At 40.5% G+C, this 17,953-nt stretch overlaps 1 protein-coding gene across 1 annotated transcript in view; it reads right to left on the reverse strand.

Moving 5' to 3' along the window:
- The window catches only part of LOC120872609 (zinc finger protein 383-like), a 261,148-nt gene that overhangs the window by 30,919 nt on the left and 212,276 nt on the right, over nt 1-17,953 (reverse strand). Inside the window, 1 exon segment of the mRNA XM_040253116.1 lies at nt 269-395. Coding sequence (XP_040109050.1) covers nt 269-395 — 127 coding nt within the window.

Below are 17,953 nucleotides of genomic sequence, written 5' to 3' on the forward strand. Positions count from 1 at the left end.
GTAAATAAGACCCGAATGTAATACCAGTCCCTTGATGATCAAGGAAGAGATGCTACTGTGGGAACAGTCAAACAAAGAAGAGGCTCAGCCATAGCCAAGTAGGAGCTGCCCATTTCCCACTTTTACTTTCCATTTCAGTTCAAACCATTTATTTGAGAACAGGGAGCAGAAATTCAGCTGGTAACTTGAAAAGTAGCTGAGAAATTCACTGCAGAAGAAAGAGACATTCCAGGGGAGAACTCAAAATTACCAGTATAGATGTCCTTACCCATTGACACCAGATTGCTATAGTTTTCCAACATCACATCTCTGTACAAGTCCCTCTGAGCAGGGTTCAGGAATTCCCACTCCTCTTGAGAGAAGTCTATAGACACATCACTGAACACCACTGATCCCTGAAACAATACACGTGTATTATTTGTGCAACAAAAAGAAACATTTCACAGACTAATGTGCTTATATCTGGGGGTAAAGCAAACAGCAATTACATTGGTATCATTGAGAACCAGTATCTTTGGACCCTAGAAGTAGATGCAAGAGTTATCAGTTTATTTCGTATTAAAAAAAAAAAAAATTCCTGACTCAGTCTATAGAAAAAGCCCAGAAACAATAATTAACCCAGTAGCAATGAACATCCCTAGTGGCTAGTTTGTTCATCTCTAAGCACTGTATTCAAATAAAAGGAACAAAAGTTGGCAAAGAGACAATTTCAGGACTGAGTCAAATGCAGCGGATGAATTTGAAAACTCTCAGAAAGGAAGAGAGCTATCAAAAACTACTGGCACCATGTTAAAAGGGTTCAAAAGCCAACTTGAAAAGCCTCCCACTGGCCAAAGACAGCATAATTGGAGGCTCAAATGAAATGGACTGATTAGATCAAAAATGTTTAAATCCATCAGCTCCTAACAATATTGAATAAGAAATTACTAGTCATCTTTGTAGGATTCTAAGATACCAACTCATTATTTTAAAAACTGGTAAAGGACTTCCCTGGTAGTCTAGTGGTTAAAAATCCACCTTCCAATGCAAGGGACCTGGGTTTGATCCCTGGTCCAAGAAGATTCCACATGCCTTGGAGCAACTCAGCCCATGCACTGTAACTATTCAGTCCACGCTCTAGAGTCCGAACTCTGAAACAAGAGAAGCACCTGCTCTTCACAACTAGAAAAAGGCTGTGAGCAGCAACGAAGACCCAGGCACAGCCAATAAATAAATAAATAATAAAATGAAAACTGGTAAATAAGGGGAAAGAATCAAACATTCTTTCCCATACAAATGGTCCTTTAGTGTAACCAAAGAGTTGATGAGATATTTTACTTTAAACACAGTATGCTACCTAATCTATGGAAAATGAATGACAGAATTTAAATATCATTTTGCAACCTCTAATGAATTAATGAATCTAGACAATAATCCTCACTGGTAGCTAACATTACAAAAGGAGAAAGAACCAGAAATAATACACCTCCTAATGGAATCACACATCCCCACCTAGGAAATATTCCTGACAAAAGAATCCCAACTGAATCTGATCAAGACCTACATACTAATTCTCAGGAAACATTTACATGATACCCCAGAGAAAAAATCAGCAAAATCCAAATAGCAGACAAATGAGTCTTTTTTTTTTCTTTTCTAACAACAACAACAAAAATTGCAAAGAAAGGAAAGAGATGGAAAGGCTACCTACAAAGTAAGAAATTGGGCTCAAATACCCTTAAAATTTTGTTTGTTTTTCTTAGAAAGAACGGAATGTCAGGAAGGTAAGAAAGAGCCTCAGCTAACTTACCTGGGCCATGGCTTTCAGTATCACAGGAGATGATCAGTCCTCCTTGGGGCTGTTCTCTTGAAAAAGGATAGTGTTCTGAGAAGGCAGGCCTGGAAAATCAAAGAAATATCTAGAGGCAACTCTGGCCTTACAGCTTTTGGACTCTCCAGGCAAAATTACTTCCATTTCCCCTGGTCTCAGGATATAACTCTAGTTAGTGAGTGGGAGTCTGGAATAAATCCCCCTCATTCCTCAACTCCAGAAATCCCAGGCTTTTGCTGTAGCAAGATGGATCCCAGCTAGTTGATCCAAAGGAATGAAGAGTCATAATTCCTCTCCTTCATATTGTTACCACTTTGTTCTGTTACAGAAATAATTAGCATATTCTTTTAGGCAACTGAGAGTCCAAGTACAAGTCCAAAGGCTCTTTTATCAGGGGGTCTGGTTTTCCATTGGTATGCCATTTCTATAGACACCGGGCACAAAGTTCAGAGTCCATTGGGAGGGTGACCATGCATGTAGCCTAATGTTCGCAGCCTGGCCTAAGATGGAGTCCAGCTCTGTCTGTTTCCCAGGTTCCTGCCTCAGCCAAGTGATCCAGGCAAGACCTTGCCCCATCTCAGTGCTGCTGTTGCTCTGAACCCAAGACAGAGCTGCTATGACCTGCTCTGAGTGGACCCCTCCTCTGTAGCCCTCAGGTCCCTAAGCCAGCTTTACCTAAATGGTGCCTGTGGCCAGAAACACAGTTTATTCTAATTAGTACTAAGTGTGAAGCGAAAGTGTTAGTTGCTCAGTTGCTCTGACTCTTTGTGACCTCATGGACTGTAGCCCACAGGTTCCTCTGTCCATGAGATTTTTTTCCTGCAAGAATATTGTAAGGGGTTACCATTTCCTTCTCCAAGGGATTTTCCCAACCCAGGGATCAAATTTGGGTCTCCTGCATTGCAGGCGGATTCTTTACCATCTCAATCACTGCTGCTGCTGCTGCTGTTAAGTCACTTCAGTCGTGTCCGACTCTGTGCAACCCCAGAGACGGCAGCCCACCAGGCTCCCCTATCCCTGGGATTCTCCAGGCAAGAATACTGGAGTGGGTTGCCATTTCCTTCTCCAATGCATGAAAGAGAAAAGTGAAAGTGAAGTCGCTCAGTCATGTCCGACTCTTCGAGACCCCATGGACTGCAGCCCACTAGGCTCCTCCATCCATGGGACTTTCCAGGCAAGAGTACTGGAGTGGGGTGCCATTTCCTTCTCCATCTCAATTACTAGGGAAGCCCAATTAGGGCTAAAGACTTCCTTAAGCAATCCTCATTTTCCAAGCCTGAGAAGGTTAACTTCCCCCAACACACAACTACACTCATATTCACACTGAGGCACTCCTTTCCTTATACACTAGCTCTGTTTTTTTCTAAAAAAACAACCACCAGGGACTTCCCTAGTGGTCCAGGGCCGAAGACTCAGTGCTCCCAGTGCAGGAGCATTTGATCCCACATGCTGCAACTAAAGATCAAAGATTGCAAGTGCTGCAACTAAGACCCAGTGCAGCCAAATAAATATTAAAAAAAAAACAAAAACAAAACCTCTGCTTATGTGTTTTAGCCACACAAAAGTTAAAATGTCAACTCTTCTAGTTCTGGGGTAAGAGCTTTCTTACCCACACATATTTATATTAAATTATTTTTCTTTTTTCTGCAATTGTAATGCTTTCATTACATTTAAGCCTTTAATCAACTATTACTTTTATTTTGGTATTATTTGGTAAAAGACAATGGCATGAAATTATCAATTACAATTTTACTTTAGTAAAAGATATGAGTTAAGAATCCTACTTCATTTTCCCCCCGAGAGGGCTACCCAAATGTACCAAAATCACATATAAATAATATAGTATTCCATGGGACTTAACATGGACCATTATTTTATTGCTCCTAAGAAAGGAGGAACTATTTAAGACATAACCTTAATAACCTTATTTTATATATGTTGAAATGGGGGTGGTGGTGGAAATGAGCCCTAGAACAGATGACTATGGAATATATATTTCCATACTGATTTAAATGTTACCCTTGGAACTTCCCTGGTGGTCCAGTGGCTTTGAGCTCCCAATGCAAGGGGCCAGGGTTTGATCTCTCATAAGGGAACTGGATCCCACTTGCCACAACTAAAAGATCCTGCACATTGCAATGAAGATCAGAGATCCCAAGTGCAACAACTAAGACCCTGCACAGCCAAATAAATAAATATTAAAAAATAAATGCTACCCTTATCATAGATGATACATTTGGATTTGTGATTCTACTTTGATTCAGTGATCTGTTTATTATTTTGCCAGTATCACATTCTCTATTTATTATAATTTACAAATATATTTTAATGTCTAATTAAAAGACTCCTCCACTACACACCTATGAGAATGGCCAAAATCCAGGACACTGACAACCAAATTCTGGCCAGGGTGTGAAACAACAGGAACTCTCATACATTGCTGGTGGGAATACAAAATGGTCACTTTGGAAGATAGTTTCGGCAGCTTCTTACAAAATCAAACATACTCTTACCATATGATTCCAGCAAGCACCTTGATATTTATCCCAAAGAGTTGAAAAATTATGTCACACAAAAACTTGTGCACAGATGTTTATAGCAGCTTTATTCATAATTGCAAAAACTTGAGAAAAACAAGATGTCCCTCAGTAGGTGAATGGTTAAATAAACTGTGGTACATCTAGACAATGCCATTTTATCCAGCCAAAAAAAAAAAAAAAGAAAGAAAGAAAATGGCTTACAGAATCATGAAAAGACATATACTAAGTGAAAGAAGTCAATATGAAAAGTTCTATCTGCCAACTATATGACACTCTGGAAAAGGCAAAACTATGGAGACTGTAAAAAGATCAATGGTAGCCAGGAGTTAGGAGGAAGGAAGCAAAGAGGGATGAATAGGTAAAGCACAGAAGATATTTAAGGCAGTGAAACTACTATGTAACACACCATAATGTATGTTATACTTTTAAAACCACATGATATATCATTATATCTGATGAGTCATCAAAAGTTAAAACACCAACTGACCAAGTATTAGAATACAGGATGACTATGCTTATAAACTGCTAGTAAGAATTTAACAGATACAACCATATCAGTCCAGCATTATCTAGGAAATGTGAAAATACAGACATATCTTCTGGCCTAGCAACTCTATTGGTATGTTTGTACGCTATGAACGCATGCACATGTGCAGCAGGGTACTTATAAAACAAAAAGGAAACCCCAGTGCACCTTGTATTGGGCTTGGTCAACAGCTATTCCTCTTTCTCCTCAGGGGACCTCTCTGAGAAAGAGCTGGAGGAAGGAGAAAGGAATCATGAAACGCCAGGTCTTTCTATGGCTCAGACTGATTAGATAACAGGTTACTCTACAGGACCCACACCTACTACCCATGGGAAGGAGGGATGGAGAGAGGTCAGAGGAGTGGAGACTGTCCTGAGTATTCCCGGTTGCAGAAGGGGAAAAGTCTGCTGCTCAAGACCAAAATCTGTCCTGATCTCACACATCAACCACTGGGACACACACACTGTCAGCTTGGCACAATTACAGGCACTCTCCAACCGCACACACAGTGCCACAAAAACTTACATGTGATATGTGATCACACTCACATATCCTTACACAGTCACAGACATCCAGTACACTTAGTACTGCTAACGTTCATAAAACCACCATCAGAGGCAGCCCTCAGATAACACAGTCATAGCAGCACAATCACATTCTACACTCCCCACCCCAACACACACGGCACAAAGTTGTATGGGTACCCACAATCACTTGTCCCATTACGGGGTCGGAGCCGCACACTGTCACAATTACACACCACAGCGAGGATATCCACAATCACACCTGCACACAGAGTTTCGCGCGCATGGTCAGTCACAATGACACGCACACACAACGCCGCACGGTCACATAAGGTCACAATCACACACATGGATTCCCACACTTCCCCCTCCCCCAGTCCTATCAAATCATACACGCCCAAGACTTCGGACCCGCCTAGACTGTCCCTTCAGACCCTCAGAGACGCACATCCGGAATCTAGTCGAGCCCCCAGGACCTAGGCTGCTCACCTTGCACTTCCCCTTCCCCGGAGGCCGAGGGTCCCGCAGGCAAGGGATGGGTCGGCCGTGTATGTGCCAGGGTCTCTGGGAAATGTAGTCCGGAGCCAGATCCGCTGGGACAAGATGGCTTCTCGCTCTCGGATTTTCTGCACCGCCTGCGGCCAAGTTATACCTCTTCTCCCCTCTCGGAATTGCTGCCAAGAATCTTGAGATACAGATACAGTCCCCACATCCGAGGGACAAGCTTCCTCCAAGGGCCAGGCCAATCCCATGGAGTCATATGTCCCCTGAGAAATAGAAAAATGTCGCTAGATTCGCGCCGAAAGTAGGTTAGAGAAGCAAGAACTTCTGGGAAATGTAGTCTAGAACCAGAACGGGTGACGCGCCCGCCTAAGTAGAAGATTGTCTTGGTTGTTTTTTTGCACAGAGCGTTCTGCGGTGGAGGACAGAGTGGCGCCCAAGACTCTTCTAGGAGTTGTAGCTTACTCTGAGAATATTTCAGATTGACTAAAGCAACATTTTTGCCTTCCTCTGTGGATTAACGTGGTGTGTGATCTGTGCTAGTCTGGGAGTGGAAACCTAGGAGTCTCAGATATGAACCCTCAGCAGGAAAGTAAAGGAGACCAATCAGAGACTCCGGAATGGAGCGGATGAACACGGATTATCAGGCGCGTCCAGCAGTTTGTTTGTTGTGCATGGTAATGTTGACTTTGATAATGGCCCCAGTGAGTAAAGCCACAGGTGAAATTGGAGTTACCTCACTTTCTTCATCTGGAAAACAGTGACCATTTAGGGTGCATGTTCTGGTACTATCAGTTTTGACTTTTGGAGAAGCAAAAAGCAAACCAATGTGTCCGACTCTTTGTGACCCCATGAATCGCAGCACACCAGGCCTCCCTGTCAATCACCAACTCCCAGAGTTCACTCAGACCCACGTCCATCGAGTCCGTGATGCCATCCAGCCATCTCATCCTCTGTCGTCCCCTTCTCCTCCTGCCCCCAATCCCTTCCAGCATCAGAGTCTTTTCCAATGAGTCAACTTCACGTGAGGTGGCCAAAGTACTGGAGTTTCAGCTTTAGCATCATTGCCTCCAAAGAAATCCCAGGGCTGATCTCCTTCACAGTGGACTGATTGGATCTCCTTGCAGTCCAAGGGACTCTCAATAGTCTTCTCCAACACCACAGTTCAAAGCATCAATTCTTCGGCGCTCAGCTTTCTTCACAGTCCAACTCTCACATCCATACATGACCACTGGAAACACCATAGCCTTGACTAGACAGACCTTTGTTGTCAAAGTAATTTCAGGCAATCTGGGGAGGTGGGTTTGGGCACATAAACTTAGGGTATGTAAGGTTTTTAGGAAAATCTGGTCAGGGTCCTTGGCTAAGAGGAGACTCTGCCTTGGGCCCGCCGGTGTAATAAACTGCACTCCACTATCTGCATTGTCCTGAGTGAGTTTGTTTCCCAGAATGCGTGGCTACAACACTTTGACTTTAGAAAAGGAAATATTTGTTGTTAAGGACTAGGCTGTCTCTGAGTTATTTTAGGGGAAGAGTTTGATAAGTAGACAGGCTCTTGAGTTATTTTAGAGTCAGGGTTTTCTAAGTATCTTGAGTTTCTGGAAGTTAAGATTCTATCATAAGTCATACTTTCTGAGATGCATATAAATCATACTTTCTCCGTGGTCTCCCCATTCCATTTTCCAGATCTCTATTAGTAAAATTGATTGAATATTAATTTTCCTTTCACAACTTTCAGTCTCCCTTTGCAGCATTTAGAGTTATACTTTATTCCTTTCCAGTCTTCCATAGTTAGATCCCTGACTCTCCCAGCAGATGGGGGTGGGCGTGGGGGTGGGTAGGAGGATTCATTAGTATGATCAGTACAACAGCTTAGGTATGAATCCTACCCTTTTCATCTGTTAGAATCAATTAAAATCCACAAATGGAGACCAAAACAGAAAACTCAAGTTTCAGTGAAATTCAGAGAATGGAAAAGCCCATGAACACCAAAATACACATAAGCAGTTCCCAATACAGTTGAGATTAGGTAAAAGCATCTCAGAGAATAAGGACTGGTAAGCAGAAGTGAGAGTGAGGCTTAGAAGCTAATAACCTCTATTAAAGAAGACTCCAGACATAGGCGGAAAAATCATTTCAGGAACACTAGGTGCTTATCTCGGAGAAGGCAATGGTAACCCACTCCAGTACTCTTGCCTAGAAAATCCCACGGAGGAGCCTGGTAGGCTGCAGTCCATGGGGTCTCGAAGAGTCAGACACGACTGAGCGACTTCACTTTCATGCATTCAAGAAAGAAATGGCAACCCACTCCAGTGTTCTTGCCTGGAGAACCCCAGGGATGGCGGAGCCTGGTGGGCTGCCGTCTATGGGGTCGCACGGAGTCGGACACGACTGAAGCGACTTAGCAGCAGCAGCAGCAGCAGCAGCAGGTGTTTATCTTGAAGGATAAACTTAGGAGAGGGAACTGCCTTGAAGAGAGTAAAGGTCAAGGAAAATAACATATGGAACTCATGCGTCAAGATCAGGAGTCATGTTTAAAGAAAAATTTATCCATAAAATTAAATATGTCTCAGTTATTGATCCGTAAGCTAGAAGAAGACTCCAGCATCAGAGAAAAGCTTCAGTTGCTTAAAGGAGAGAAATATGCTAGTGTCAAGTTTCTACTCGATAAAATTTAGCACCAGAAATCAGTGGAACAAAGCCAAGAGGATAATCAAGAGAATGAATGTCAAATATTTTTGTTAACAATCAAGTTGAAATTCAGGTATAGGTATAATTTAGGATCACCCTAAAATGAGGATGTGAACTAGGGTGACTTGAGAAGCAAGGACAGTCCTATAAAGGATAGGCTGGTTTCTTCTAACAGAATAAACAGGATGGTGATTAAAATGTAAAAATAGCTGAAACTAGAGCAAATGAAAAAAGACACTAAAGTTTTAGCTGAGCCTGGCATAAGTGGAAGAAGATAGAGGAAGGAGAGTAGAATGAGGAGGACTTGATGAAGCAGAATTTGCAGGAAACATTCTTAGGACAAGAAAGTAGAATATGGATACACCAGAGATGAGGGAAGAAAAGAACTAGGTAACAGAGAAACATGTGCAATAAAATGGCTTGTTAGGAAGATTGTGAGCGTCCTTTGTGCTTCAGATGGTAAAGAACCTGACTGCCAATGAGGAGACACAGGGACACAGGGTTTGATCCCCATGTCAGGAAGAAGTAGGAAATGGCAATCTCCTGAAGTAGGAAATGGCAACCCATTTCAGTATTCTTGCCTAGAAAATCCTATGGACAGAGGAGCCTGATAGGCTACAGTCCATGGGGTCACAAAGAGTTGAACACGACTGAGCGACTAAAACTTTCAGGAAGATTCTAGGCTTCAGATTATGACAAGCCTGAGATTCAAATCCCAGTTCTGAAAATTACTATTTGCGACCTTGAGTAAATGACTTGTGCTGTATGCACAACATTATCAAAAATCTTGATAAATGTATCTTCTTCTCAGGAATATCATTTGGATCAGGGAAAATGTGTGGATTCACTTATACAAAATAAAGGCTCAAAAGCTATTGAAAATATCTCAACTATCTTTTTAAGACCAGTATTACCCTGATGCCAAAATCAGATAAAGATATTAGGAGAGAAAAGAACCAGAGGCAAATAATGTTTTTGAACACAGACACAAAAATTACTAGCAAATGGAATCCAAAAACATATTAAAAAGATGATCACTCACCTAGAGCCAGACATCCTGGAATGTGAAGTCAAGTGGGCCTTAGGAAGCATCACTATGAACAAAGCTAGTGGAGGTGATGGAATTCCAGTTGAGCTATTTCAAATCCTGAAAGATGACGCTGTGAAAGTGCTGCACTCAATATGCAAGCAAATTTGGAAAACTCAGCAGTGGCCACAGGACTGGAAAAGATCCGTTTTCATTCCAATCCCAAAGAAAGGAAATGCCAAAGAATGCTCAAACTACTGCACAATTGCACTCATCTCACACGCTAGTAAAGTAATGCTCAAAATTCTCCAAGCCAGGCTTCAGCAATACATGAACCGTGAACTTTCAGATGTTCAAGCTGGTTTTAGAAAAGGCAGAGGAACCAGAGATCAAATTGCCAACATCTGCTGGATCATGGAAAAAGCAAGAGAGTTCCAGAAAAACATCTATTTCTGCTTTATTGACTATGCCAAAGCCTTTGACTGTGTGGATCACAATAAGTTGTGGAAAATTCTGAAAGAGATGGGAATACCAGACCACCTGACCTGCCTCTTGAGAAATCTGTATGCAGGTCAGGAAGCAACAGTTAGAACTGGACATGGAACAACAGACTGGTTCCAAATAGGAAAAGGAGTACATCAAGGCTGTATATTGTCGCCCTGCTTATTTAACTTCTATGCAGAGTACATCATGAGAAACACTGGGCTGGAGGAAGCACAAGCTGGAATCAAGCTTGCTGGGAGAAATATCAGTAACCTCAGATATGCAGATGACAGCACTCTTATGGCAGAAAGTGAAGAAAAACTAAAAAGCCTCTTGATGAAAGTGAAAGAGGAGAGTGAAAAAGTTGGCTTAAAGCTCAACATTCAAAAAACTGAGATCATGCATCTGGTCCCATCACTTCATGGCAGATAGATGAGGAAACAGTGGAAACAGTGTCAGACTTTATTTTTCTGGGCTCCAAAATCACTGCAGATGGTGATTGCAGCCATGAAATTAAAAGACGCTTATTCCTTGGAAGGGAAGTTGTGACCAACCTAGATAGCATATTGAAAAGCAGAGACATTACTTTGCCAACAAAGGTCCGTCTAGTCAAGGCTATGGTTTTTCAAGTAGTCATGTATGGATGTGAGAGTTGGACTGTAAAGAAAGCTGAGTGCCGAAGAATTGATGCTTTGAATTGTGGTGTTGGAGAAGACTGTTGAGAGTCCCTTGGACTGCAAGGAGATCCAACCAGTCCATCCTAAAGGAGATCAGTCCTGGGTGTTCATTGGAAGGACTGATGTTGAGGCTGAAACTCCAATACTTTGGCCACCTGATGTGAAGAGCTGACTCACTGGAAAAGACCCTGATACTGGGAAAGATTGAGGGCAGGAGGAGAAGGGGATGACAGAGGATGAGATGGTTGGATGGACATCGACTCGATGGACATGGGTTTGGGTGGACTCCGGGAGTTGGCGATGGATGGGGAGGCCTGGCATGCTGCAGTTCATGGGGCTGCAAAGAATCGGACATGACTGAGCAACTGAACTGAACTGAATACGATACAAAAAACCAAATTTATTCTAGGAATACAAGCGTGGTCCACCATATGTAAACCAATCAAAATAATTCATTATATTCGCAGAATGAAAACAACAGCCACATGATCATCTCAGCAGATTCAAAAAATCATTTGATAAAACCCAATAACAATTCGTGGTTTAAAAAACAAAACAAACATTCAAACCAGGAATAGAAGAGAACTCCTTCAACCTGATAATGATACCCGTGTACTTCAAAGGACACCATTAAGAAAGTGAAAAGAGAACCCAATTTCAAATCATATATCTGATAAGGAATTTGTATTCATGATATATGGAGAATGGTTACAACTCTAGAAAAGGATAAATAACTCAAATTTTCAAATGGCCAAAATATTTGAATAGACATATCTTCAAAGAAAACAAATGTGCAAATAACCAATCAGCACGCTAAAAAATGTTCGACACCATTAGCTGTTATTTGCATTAGGAAAATACAAATCAAAACCAAAATGAGATAGAATTTCACCCACACTAGGATGACTAGTGGCTCAGACCGTAAACAATCCACTTGCAATGTAGGAGACCAAGGTTCGATCCCTGGATCGGGAAGCCCTCCTAGAGAAGGAAATGACAACCCACTCCAGTATTCTTGCCTGAAAAAATCCCATGGACAGAGGAGCCTGGAAGAAAGATTAGAGTCAAAGGGTTGCAAAGAGTTGGATATAACTGAGTGACTAAGCACGCATGCATGAGGATGACTAAAAATAAAAAGTTTGTAAAACTTAAAGATTTATCAGTATCAAACTTAATATTTGGAAGAACTTTTTTTTTTTTAACATTTCCATCATCCTGAAATGTTTACACAATATCTGAAGAGCAAATGAACTAACAATGTCATTTTTTTTAGGACACATGGAAAGGACAGACTGTTTTTAACAGCTTTCCCCCACACTGTGGGCCTAATGATTAGGACAGCTCTTAGCCACCTTGAACTTCTTGAAACTCACTAGTGATGCTTCATAATTCTCAGCATTCGTTTTTTTTTTTTTTCCTCCTGAGTCATACCAAGGGGTAAGGGAGTGAGACTTTGGGTTATCAGGTGGTCATCTGGAAAGCAATAAAGGTAGTCTTGTGCAAAGGAGGCCCTGCCAGACCTCAGAATTTATGGGTTTGGAATCAAGCCTTAGAGAAAAGAAACGTTAAAAAATAAATAAAAGCCCAGAGAACACTGGTTAACTGACAAGACGAGAAGGAAAGATAACTCAGAATGAGAAATGGCTGCAGCCTTAGCTGTGTTGAAGGCAACCCAGGGACCATTAGATTTTTTTTTTTTTTAGTTGCTTCAGAAGTGAAGAAACTGACAACAGTACATAATTTCTGAACATTTTGGAGGCTGGTCTTGGTTTTTCAGTTGTTTATAGACAAGAAGAACCCCAAGACCTAAAAAGAGACCGGTGAGTAATAGAGGACTCTGAAGAAATAGAAATTCATACTCTGGTGAGACAGCCCTGTATTCTACCAGAGCAGAATAACAGAAAGCAAAGGACATTTACAATTCACACTGAGAGCAAATGCAAATTACATTGTCTTTTCTCTGAGCCATCACCCCCTTCTCCTTTTACATACACTTTGTTTTTATATTAATTATTTCTATAGTTTAATATGTACATGTGTCCGTATATAATCTGGCCAAACAAAACATGTATTATTTTAACTTTTTATCTCAAACACTTCTAGACAAACACAAAAGTAGACTGAATAGTACCAACATTCCCTTCTTACCCACCCAACCCGTGTACCTTTCAGCTCTAACAGTTATCAACCTTTTGCCAATCTTGTTTCATCTAGTCCTCCCTGAATTTTTTTCTGTAGTATTTTATTTTATTATTTTAAAAGAAATTATTTATTTTTGGCTGCTCTGGGTTTTTGTTGCTGCACATGGGCTTTCTCTAGTTGAGGAGAGTGGGGGCTATTCTTTTATTGTGGTGCACAGACTTCTCATTGCTGTGACTTCTCTTATCATGGAGCATGGGCTTAGTTGCCCCGCAGCATGTGGAATCTTCCCTGACCAGGAATGCAATGCATGTCTCCTGCACTGGCAGCCAGATTCTTAACCACTGGACCACGAGGGAGGTCCCTGACTTACTTTGTTTGTTTAAAATGACTTCTTCATAGTCATAAATATATATAATTTAAAACTGTTTTTTAATCTTTTTGCTACTTTTTATCTTGAAAAATTCAAATGGAAAACTTGAAAGAAACATCTTCTGACATGTATCTACTGCTTAAATGCAACAATTATTGATATTTGGTATAATTATTAGCTCTGTGTATATATTTGTGTGTGTAAATATCTGTGCACAAAATACCAAACAAGAAGTCATTTCCCATTATCTTATTTTTGGCCACATTGTGGGGCATGCTGAACTTCCCCAAACAGAGATTGAACCCAAGTCCTCTGTAGTAGAAGCACAGAATCTTAACCACTGGACTGCCAGGGAAGTTCTCTCATTATTTTATTATTATAAAATTTAAATGTTGAAGATAGCCCCAGTTCAGTTCAGTTCAGTCACTCAGTGGTGTCCGACTCTTTGTGATGCCATGAATCGCAGCACGCCAGGCCTCCCTGTCCATCACCAACTCCCGGAGGTCACTCAGACTCACATCCATCGAGTCAGTGATGCCATCCAGCCATCTCATCCTCTGTCGTCCCCTTCTCCTCCTGCCCCCAATCCCTCCCAGCATCAGAGTCTTTTCCAATGAGTCAACTCTTCGCATGAGGTGACCAAAGTATTAGAGTTTCAGCTTCAGCATCATTGCCTCCAAAGAAGGCAGGGCTGATCTCCTTCAGAATGGACTGGTTGGATCTCCTTGCAGTCCAAGGGACTCTCAAGAGTTTTCTCCAACACCACAGTTCAAAAGCATCAATTCTTCGGCGCTCAGCTTTCTTCACAGTCCAACTCTCACATCCATGCATGACCACTGGAAAAACCATAGCCTTGACTAGACGGACCTTTGTTGGCAATGTAATGTCTCTGCTTTTCAAGATAGCCCCAATTCCCCAAGCAATTTTCTAAAATACAAGCAAAACAGAATACAATGCTTATAAATAACAAACTGTCACATTAGGATTTAAAGTGTTTAACATCTTACTTCATAGCAATTAATATGGCTATGCGTCCCTTGGCACACTTTTTATGGGTTTTCCAGGTGGCACAGTGGTAAAGAATCTGCTTGCCAGATGGATGGAGGAGACGCAAGAGACTCGAGTTCAATCCCTGTGTCGAGAAGGTCCTCTGGAGAAGGAAGTTACGACCTACTCCAGGATTCTTGCCTGGAAAATCCCATGGACAGAGGAGCCTGGTGGGTTACGGTCGTGGGGTCGTGAAGAATCAGATACAACTTATCAACTAAGTAACAACAAGAAACACTTTTTATACTATCTATACCTTATTCTGATGGAGTACCATTTGTATTTACAGTGTACATAGGGGCTTTCCCCATACATCATTTTGTTACTTTTCCCTCCTTATTATTAATCATTGGCTGGAAGAGGTTGTATTAGGGATTAAATATATTCTATGAAGTTTTGGTATAAAAAAATCAAAATCAAGAGGAATTCTAATCCTAGAAAACTTTAACTGGCAGGTTTTCTGTGAGGTGCGCTGACTGATTTGAATAGTTTTAAACATCATTCTTCACCCCTAAATATTTCATTATGTATTTGCTAAGCATAAAAACATTCTATCTAACCACAAGAATATTACCATGCCACACCTAAGAAAAAGCAGAATAGTTTTGAAGTATCATATAATATTCAGTCCATGTTAATAATTTTTTCCATTTGTGCCCCAAATTACTTTCAGTTTTTCTTTCTTTTTTGTATTATTATTTTTTAAAATTAATTTATTTATATTTTTGGCTGCACTGAATCTTTGTTGCTGCGTGTGGGCTTTCTCTAGTTACAGCGAGCTGGGGCTTTGGGGCTGTTCTCTATTCTCTAAGCTATTCTTGTTGTTTCTTATTGTGATGGCTTCTCTTGTTGCAAAGCTCAGGCCCTAGTGTGCCTGGGTTTCAGTAGTTGTGGTGCAGGACTTGGCTGCCCCAAGGCATGATCCCAGACCAGTGATCAAATCCATGTCCCCTACATTGGCAAGTGGATTCTTAACTACTGGACCACCAGGGAAGTCCTCAGTTTTTTTAAAAGAGCATTTTCTGATTTGTTTTTTTTTAAGCCAGTACAGGGAACCAGAAGTCAGTCAAGATACATGCATAGCATTTAGTTGTTCTGTTACTTTATCCCTCTTGATCTAGAACCATTTTTTTTCTGATACAAAATTTTAAGAGTCTGTGCCATTGGTCTTACAGAATATTCCACATTCTGAATTTTTCTGATTCTTTAAACTTAAAGTATTTCTTAATTTATTCCTTTGTGACGTATATTACCTGGAAGTTAGATCTGATACCTTGTTTAAATTCAGGTTGAACACTTTTGGTAAGAATACTTTGAAAGTTATGCTGGTTATTTTATATTACATCACATTTTCCACCTATAGCAGAAAATACAGGTAAATATCTTTAAGACTTTGAGGTGGGAAGGGATTTCCTAAATAAGATGAAAAAATAAGAGGAAAGAGGATAAATAGTTACAGAATTACTGAATTCTCAGGTACACACGATTCTGTTTTTGGTTTTCACATTCTTTTACTATTTCATTTGTTATATAAAATATTCTGTTTTTAAAGTTTAGTTTTACAATTTAATATCTTATAACATAAAGTCCCTTTCTTCTCCTTTCATCAGAATATTCTTTGCTATGCTTCTTACATAAACATACTGGTATACCCATCTTTAATAATCTTGTCAAATAATAAAAAATCCTTTTGAGATTTTCATTGGAATTGTCTTGAATCTATATTAAATATGGCAAGAGTTGACATTTTTCCTATATTAAGCATCCATTCCATAAATGTGGGATATACATCCCTTTACTGAGATCTTTTAGGTCCTTCATTAGGATTTCACAGTTTTATACATGAAAATCTCTGAAATTTCCTCTTACAGTTATTTCTTGGAACTTTTAAAATTGCTCAAATAGAATATTTTTTCTTTTCTATTTTCTGATGGATTATTGCTGACATACAATTAATTTTTGTTTACAGCTGATTTCTTTTAATCCCTCCATCGTTGCCAAATCAGTTTATTAGTTATATTTCTTTTTCATTTGTTCTTCTGGGGTTTGTGATTTTTGATACCTCCTATTTCCTTTCCTTGTCTTAAGAATGCATGCTCCTTTCTTACCGCTCTATTATCTTAACATGGAGCTCTGACAAGGACTCCCTCCTTGACCAAAAACTTGAACGAGAACTCTCTGAGGCCTTGGCAGTCTGTCCTTAGCCTGCTGAACCCAGTTCAGCAAGAAGACTGTCAAACCAGTTTAACAAGAATGCCCCCAATTCTTAGTATCTATAACCAAGTTCTTCTTAGTAATTTTCCATCCATTGACTTCTTTGATCTGCCTGTTAGCCGTCCTGAGCTGTCCCTATTGTATTTAGAACTGAGTTCATTCTCTCTCTCCTATATGAATAGACTTGAACCCTACTGCAATAGTTTTGATCAGGTCTTCCTTGCCTGTTTAACTTGTCCAATGCAATTTTTCTTTTACACTTCCATCTTCAAGGTCACCTCATGATCTGAAAAGCCTACTGCCACTACAGCAAGTATATCTGCATTCTGGGAAGAAGGAAGAAAGAAAAAGCTGGTAGAATATAAGAAGTGTGGACCTTTCATTTGGGTCATCTCGCTTCAAACAGCCCTCTCAGGAGATATTATAGAAGGTACTATACAACACTTTTGCCTCCATCTCAGGGATGGAAACTTAATCACATGAATATATCCATGGGAGTCAGGAGATACAAGGGAGGCAGGATAATCCTTCAGCTGGGCACATTGCTGCTTCAGTTAAAATCTGGATTCTGTTATTAAGGAGAAAAAATAAAGGTGATATATTAGGTTGCATGTAGCTGTGAGTAAACCATACAGGGGTTATTATAGTTAAGATGAGAGATAATTTACTTTTTTCAGCTCTGTTGAGATAGAATTGTCACATAACATGATGATTTGATACATGGATGTATTGAGAAATAATTTCCACAGTGAGGTTAGTTAACACATTCATCACCTCACATAATTATCTTTTGTGTGTGTGTGTGTGTGTGTGTGTGTGGTAAGAACATTTAGGATCTACTCTATTAGCAATTTTCAAGTATATAATACAGTATTGTTAACTACTGTCTTTGTGGACTTTACACTCACAGCACCCCCCCCCCAGAAAAAAACAGGGGATGGGGATGGGGAGAGTGTTAGCTGCTCCAGAATTTCCATGTTGGAGAAGTTACAGAGGAGTCACAGATGGGACTTAAGGCTTCATTTATACAGTAAGGACATTGTTATTACTTAGATTTTAATTAAGAAGTAAATAAAAATAATAGTTTTCCTTAAGTACTTTTAGCCACACGTTGACCTGGACGAGAGCATGGCAGTCCACTCTAGTGTTCTTGCTTAGAGAATCCCATGAACAGAGGAGCTTGGTAGGCTGCAGTCCATAGCGTCACGAAGAGTTGCACGGGAAAGAAGCAACTTAGCACATGCACAACCATCTTAAAGACTGTTATTATTTTATTTTTGTTGCCTATTATAGTATTCCTTGTAGTTGTTAAGGTGAAGGCTAGTGAAGATTAATGGGGACTCAAGTCTCCATTCCCCCCACCAGCCCTTCCTGTGTTAGTCAGTCGTGTGTGACTCTTTG

This window comes from Oryx dammah, unplaced genomic scaffold, assembly GCF_014754425.2.
Source record: "Oryx dammah isolate SB20612 unplaced genomic scaffold, SCBI_Odam_1.1 HiC_scaffold_13, whole genome shotgun sequence".
NCBI lineage: Eukaryota > Metazoa > Chordata > Mammalia > Artiodactyla > Bovidae > Oryx > Oryx dammah.